Source organism: Gossypium raimondii, chromosome 10 (genome assembly GCF_025698545.1).
Source record: "Gossypium raimondii isolate GPD5lz chromosome 10, ASM2569854v1, whole genome shotgun sequence".
Lineage (NCBI taxonomy): Eukaryota > Viridiplantae > Streptophyta > Magnoliopsida > Malvales > Malvaceae > Gossypium > Gossypium raimondii.
In genome coordinates, this window is record NC_068574.1 from 8,079,504 (window position 1) to 8,087,039 (window position 7,536).

Below are 7,536 nucleotides of genomic sequence, written 5' to 3' on the forward strand. Positions count from 1 at the left end.
AAAATCAAAATCCTCTTATTTTTTTCATCAATTGCTTTTATTTGTTCACTTCAATTTTTATTTGTATGTTCATTTTTAAAAATTTTAAAGAAAAATATATTTTTAAAAAATATATAAAATTAAAAAACACCAAAATAACTTTTCAGTTTAATTCGAACAAATATATTTGATTCGATTCGAATTCCATCTCACTGGACGCAATTCGAGAAAATTTCAAATCGAGTTAAGATAATAAAATAGGATTTGTCAACTCGAAATTTTTTCATTCGATTCAATCGAACGCTCACCCCTATGTTTTGGCATGAATGCAATTGGTGTAATATAGAATTGGTAGGTATTGAAAGGTTTAGGTTTTGATTCAGGAGTTTCAAACTTGTACCAAAATGGACCATATAGAAATAGAGAGTTACGTTGCGACGAGACCAAGTCAGTATGTTGCGTTGCGACGAGGAACCCGTGATTTTGAAAATATTATGATTTGGTGCTAATTTAACCTTGGGTTAGTAAAAGAGCTTTCGTAAGCTTGTATAAGACCTGAAATTGATTACATATCGGATTATACTCTTATTTTACTTATATTTGAATGTGTAATGGTTTTAATTAGAATATAATTTGATCGTAGTTGCTCCGACAATGAATATGACACCTTATAACTTGGACCTAACGATCGGGTCGGGCAATGGAATGTTACAAAAAGTGAAAAACTTTTGACAGAGATTTACCATTTTTCTCTAAAGAAAAAATTCTTTCAAGATGAAAGCATATCAACTATTTTTATTTTACTTTTTCCTTTTCCTAATTTTGAAATTTTAAAAAAATTATTTATTTTAATATTTTGACCGTTCAAATTGACAGTTGGATTAGTTGAATCATGAATCAATAGTTTGGCCAGTTCGACCCCGATCTAGCTCTAAAAACCTTACTTTTAAGCTATAAATTAAGGATTTTGAGACTATTTTCCTTTATATATATATATTCTTAGCTAGTATAAATATGCTTCTAAATTGAGGGATAATTAAGCAAAATTTTCAGAACATAAACTCTTATTTTCTCTTTTTCTCCTTTTCTTTTCTTCCTTCCCTTTGTGCTGCAAAGTTCAGTAACAACCTCTTTTCTCTTTCTTCCCTTCGATCTCTTTTTGATCTACACCACTGAAAATTCCTAAGCTTGTGACAATTATAATACTCCACCGTGGCTCTGTCAAGACTTTGTTTGCCTCGTTCCCTTCCACGTCTTCATCTTCCATTACCTCAATCCTTTCCTCCAAATTGATCTCCCTGAGAAATCTTTAAAGCATGTTTTTCCTCAACATAAAGCTTATGTGTTGTTCATGCACAAGCAAATTGCTTTGCGGCTCATCAGTGGTTAACATGCTTGCATCCTTAGACTCCTTTATGGAGCACACAACATGATCAAACTTAAGAGTCAGGGAACACAATCTTTTCAACATCTCCTTTGTTTTCACCATTTGCTTTTATCTTGTTAACAATGGTAAGAGTTTGAGCATTGTACTCATTCGCAGTTTCTTTTGTCTTCATGTGAAGTACCTCAAACGCTTTGTGAAGAGCTTACAGATATGCACACTCATGTGAAGAAACTTCATGGTATTTTTACTGATACATATACTCTAGTGTAGTCATTCACTACCAATATAAGACTTAGTTTTATTTTCCATTTTCACTATGATTTTGGTTGATCATGAATAAAATTTCGCACTTCAAAATCTTATTTCCATTTTATGCTTCCTTTACCTTATTTTTCTGACATGAAAAACACAAACCAATTGTTTTCAATGACGAGAAATGAATAGACTATGCTTTCGATTCAAAGGACTCCTCAAGCATGACTTCCATTGCTATAGTATCAACTTGAATGAGAAGGTGTTACCAAACACCAAATCTATTACTCTGCAGCCTCATATAAACTAGGTGTTATGCCTTCATTTCTTGTGCATTCTTGGACAGGCTGTGTGTTAAAAATGAGCTAACGGGCACCAAGCTTCGGACACCCCTCAGCAAGCGGCAGATCCAGATTTTGAACAGTTCTGAATGTTCTTGGAACCATCTTATCTACATACAGTGTTCCATCCAAATGATCACACTCATGCTGCAGTATACGTGCTTGCCACCCAGAGGCATCTACTTTGATAGGCTGGCCATCGCGACCGAAACCTGTGACCTCAACATCAAGATGTCGCTCCACAACTGCTCTGAATCCATCAACACTGTAATATGGCAGTAAGGTAACAACATGAGACTTCAATCCCAGATGATATAAAGCTGCCTAAGCATCACATTGACTAAAACCATCGGCTACTCTTTTACGTGCCACACAATTGGTTAAGTTCTTTTAACAGATGCAACTACTAGTAAACACTATTCTGAGATCTAGCATTCGAAAGTTTTGGTACGAGAGGAGTTGAAAGCAGCAAAGAATTGTGGGGATTCATGATTACCATCTTACCTCAAACAACCTTCAAAAAATAGTGCACTCCTATTGCTTCTCTTTTTAAGCTTTGGATTTATTATGACCTGACTCAAAACAACTAATAAGTAGTGAACAAATTCTGGGATTAGTACGACTATAAATGTCAATTCATTTCGAGTTTCATATGTTCTCGATTCCAACATATATTAACATACCAGAAGATCGAAAGGGCGTCTATCCTGCGCTTTAATCTCTTCCTTGGGCGCATAACTAATGTATTCTGTTGTATCCTCTAATACTATGATCTGCAAAATATTTAACACAACATTAGCATCATAAAGTGTATGCTGAGTTCATTTTTAAGATGTACTGGTTAGGTATATGTTAAATTTTAAGCCATAACATATAATAGCAAATATTCCATTAAAAAGACTCCCTTCGGTGAGTGCTTTCCATCACCTTCTGTTTTATTTCCTAAAACGTACTTCATTGTCATAAGCCACTAATAGAAAACAATTTTGTGATTAATTAGAAAAATGGTCAGATGCAACATTATTCATTCTATATAAATAATAATAATAATTATTATTTCTATTAACTGCACAGAATAGACTCTAAAATAATAATATGTGCTGGTTGAGTCTTAGCTCAATTGATATCGACATTATTGTCAATGTAGAAGAAGATGAGTTCAAACACGCTCACACTTCTCGAAAAGATTAGTCTTCATGGACAGAAAAAAGGATAGGGGGAAATTTTGATCATACAGTCAACCTTTTCTATCACGGCCCCATTTGTTTGCCCAAATTTTACTTGTTATAGAGAAACGACCTTTATACACCTATAATAGCATGTTGTTAATAGAGAGATAATCATTGTAAGCTTATCATAAAATTTATATCGTGAATTTCCGTCAAATAAAAAAAACAGTGAGGTTTAAATTCACAAAAAAAAAAAAAAGAGAATCAAATTAACAAAATTAGAAGTAATAATATATGTAGGGGTGTTCAGTCGGTTAACCGAACTGAAATAACATTAACCGAATTTTCAAAATTTTTAACCGTTAACTGAACCGAATTTTTAAAAAAAAAATTAACCGAACCAAATTTTTTTCGGTCAGTTAACCGAATTACCCGAATTAACTGAATTGAATCACTACATAATTAACAACATTACATAAGTCTTTGAATTTTATTTTTATTTATTAAATTGTTTGTTTAGACTTTTAACTTTAGTTTTAGAATTTTATTTTTATTTATTAAATTATTTGTAATTTTTATGGTTGGGTTGAGTTGAATACTTGAGTTTGGATTGGGTTTAGATAAATAGTGAGCCTATTTATATATTATAATTTTATTTATTAATTTTTTCGGTTAAACCGAAAAAATTCGGTTAACTGGTTTCGAACCGAATTAACCGTTAACCGAAAAATCAAAAAATAATCAACCGACCTCCGATCGAAAAAATTTAGTTAACTGACTAATTAACCGAATTCGGTCAGTTAACCAAATTTTTTCGGTTTTACCAAATTTTACACACCCCTAAATATATGCGCATGTATTATTACTTTTATGAATATTTTGTTTTACATTTTTCTCAATACTATTTATAAAGTTTATAAATCTAACAAGTTCAATCAACCAATATGAGTTATCAAATTAAATTAATTAACTTATCATAAGTTTAATTTCAAAGTCATAGTAGAATATTTAATTAATGACTAAGATTATTTTCATTTGATAAAATATGATTAAAGTGAAATTTAGTCATTTTATTTAAATAATATTTTAATTAATACCATAGAAATGGTATTATAGAAGTAAGAAAAATTATAACATACATAAGGAGGCTTTTGGTTGAAATGTTTGTTTTTTCAGATTTATATAAATCTAAAAGAAGATAGTAAAATTTAGGTTAAAATGTGGCATAAATTTTAAAAAGAATATAAATGTAGCGAATGAGTATTTACTAAATGGTAAAATAAAACCAATAAAAATCCAGAAATGGAAAGCTTCGAAAACTAACTTGCAAAGGGATTCCAATTTGAGGGGCGGCAAGACCTACACCTGGAGCCATCCTCATAACCCGAACCATATCTGCAATTATATTCTGTATCCGCTCCGACCCAATTTCGCCCGGGTCAACCTCCTTGGCCGGTTCATGCAAAACCGGGTCACCCGCTTTAACTATCTCAGGCAAGCTCGTTTTCTTCCTTTCTCCAAGACCCAGAAACCAACCCGCTTTGCTAACAACCGAGGAAGACAGAGGCCTTCGGGACGTGAAGAGTGGACCCGGGTCTGAAAATGCGGGTCCGGAAACGGGAAATCGGGTGGAAAGATATAGAGAGGCTAATCTGGTATGGTTGAAGTTGAACGTGACCGGGGGTAGAAGACGGAAGGAGAATTTGTGAAGGAGTTCCATGGTGGGCAGTGGGTTTAAGATGAGTTTCCTTGAAGTTAAAGATTAATGGCCGTTTTTGCGCATTATTATTGGGTTATACGATTGGGCCCTTGATTTGAGTTTGTTTTGGGCTCCATTTAACCTTTAATTGAAGAGAAAAGTGAAGATATTTTTACGGGGAAATTACCAATAAAAGTCCTTTTTTTTTTAAATTTACCGAAATGGGCCAATTTTTTGATTATTTACCGGAATGGTCCATTTTTCGGGAAATCGCGTCCACGTCAGCGCGATGTCAAGGTACGTGTCAGGACATCGCGTCTACGTCAGCGCGACCTGCGAGCGCGATTTCCTTCCACGTCAGCAGGTCACGCTGACGTGGACGCGATGTCCTCCGCGCGTGAACAGTACCCCAACGGTAAAAAATTTGACCGTTGCCCCCCCCAACGGTAAAAAAACTACAAATACCCTCCACCCCCTTTTTTTTTCACAAACAAATCATATCTTATATTTCCTCTCTAGTCCTCTCAATTTCCTTCCAAAATTCTCTCAAACCCATATTTAATTTCAATTTCCTCTCAATTTCCTTCTAAAATTCTCTCAAATCCATATTTAATTCCAATTTCCCCTCAATTTCATTTTTTAAAATAATTTAAATTTTTTTTATATTTTTTAAAAATAAAAATAAATTTTTTATATTTTCATCAATGGTAGGATCATTGATTCGTCTTGATAAGAATCACATATCGGTGGAGCAAATGAAAATGGTAAGTATTAAATTTAATTTTAAATATTATTTAAGATTTTTTATTTATGTATTTTAGATAATTATTAATTTATTATTTGTTATAAAAGTCTCAAGATCAGTTATTGGAATGCAATATCCGGAATATGCATGCTCCTCCATCACCGTTAGTAGAGAACTACCTGCAAGAAGCGGGTTTTTGGCACGTGGCGACGGTAGGCCGGGGATGCAAGTTGGACCCGAAACTAATCAGTGCGTTGATCGAGAGGTGGAGACCCGAGACGCACACATTCCATCTTCCATGTGGAGAGTGCACTATCACTCTAGAAGATGTCCATCTGCAATTGGGATTGCCGGTGGACGGGCAGCCAGTCACCAAGTCTGCTCAATCTAGCAATTGGGAGGCGGTGTGCTACGAGCTTTTGGGTGCTATTCCGGATAAAATGGATGGAGGTAAGGTCGAGATGGGCTGATTACACGCCACCTTCCCCGATCCGAATGAAAATTCAACCGAAATTGAAAGAATTCGATATGCTCGATCATACATTCTTCAAATAATTGGAGGTTATCTTATGCCCGACACGTCACGGAGCCGTGTACATCTAAGGTGGCTGCTAAAACTCGTTGATTTTAGAGGAGCTGGTGAATTTAGTTGGGGGTCTGCCGTCTTGGCAACATTATATCGGGAGATGTGCGGGGCGACGCGACCGAGGAGAGCAGACATCGGAGGTTGCCTGTCACTACTGCAATCATGGGCACGATTTCGCTTTCCATTTCTACGTCCTCGAGTGAGCCACCCATATACATTCCCACTCATAACGAGGTAGATTTTATATTACATTTTGGAATTATTATGTAGATTTTTTAAAAATAAAAGTATGCTAAAAATTTATTTAATTAGGTAGAACCATCCGACAAGTTATCGTGGATTACCATCTGAACTTGAAGATATACGGCTTCTATTGGAGCAACTATTCGGAAGGTATAAGTATTATTGCAAATAGATATTTCCATACATTTGCTAGTCGATTGATATTTAGTATTTAGTATTTAGTATTATGTATATAACTAATATTTCTATCATGTTCATATAGTTTCAATGGACACCATACGAGGATCCGGCAATTCGGGCAGTAATCCCGAAAGAGTTTTTACAAAATCCGAATGCTTGGCACGCGAAAGTGGTGTTGATCAACTATTCAACCGTGGAGCCCCACCAGACAGATAGAGTGCTACGACAGTTTGGATGTAGACAACCGATTCCTGCGGACCTTGAGGTGTTTGACGATCACCACAAAATCGACCTTCGGCTATTAGGTACGGATTGACCTAGATACTGGTCTGAGTACACGGAAATGTGGGAAAATCGGCATGAATATCTACCTACTCGGGAACAAATCATCGTTCCGGAGTTAGCGTGCGTTCTAGAATACATGCCATGGTTTAGGATCCATGGCAAGCCGTATTTACTTACGCCAAAGGAGAGACAGCGGAAAATACGTGTCGGAAGGGAAAGGCGTGGGCCTCTAAATCCAAGACGATAAGACTACGAAGGCAGCCCCTCAACGAGGCCCAGACAGTGACCCGGCTCATCATCAGCGGCTATGCAATCACTGTCCCCAACAAGAGCACCGACGCAGTCACCTGACGCAGCAATTCAACAGATGATACCCACGCAACCGCTTTTCCCTATGATGCCAGGTGTGTTTCCTAGCCCTTATATGTACCCTAACCCTTACATGTATCCTTTTCCGAATCCTATGGCAGGTTGGAGCCAAATGCCCGGTTCAGCTCCATTTCCTGTTATGCCGAGCGGACCGCCGATATCTCGGCCAACGGCGCAGGAGGGATCGCAAGGGGGGCCGTCGGGGAGCTCTCTTTTTTACCAATCGCCACCAATCTATGGTTTTCAAACACCGTCGACGTTCATGATGCAAACACCTCCACATACACTATTCTTTGAAGGT

The 7,536-nt window shown here is 36.3% G+C and overlaps 1 protein-coding gene across 1 annotated transcript; it reads right to left on the minus strand.

Annotated features, from left to right (window-relative positions):
- Positions 1 to 1,699: 1,699 nt before the first annotated feature.
- Positions 1,700 to 4,888, minus strand: LOC105778270 (peptide deformylase 1A, chloroplastic/mitochondrial). Its single transcript, XM_012601944.2, has 4 exons — positions 4,453 to 4,888; positions 2,643 to 2,732; positions 2,464 to 2,531; positions 1,700 to 2,224 (listed from the first exon to the last, which is right to left on the minus strand). The coding sequence occupies exons 1-4, from the start codon at positions 4,846 to 4,848 to the stop codon at positions 1,984 to 1,986; spliced, it is 795 nt and encodes a 264-aa protein (XP_012457398.1). The 5' UTR covers positions 4,849 to 4,888; the 3' UTR covers positions 1,700 to 1,983.
- Between the last annotated feature and the right edge of the window lie 2,648 nt (positions 4,889 to 7,536).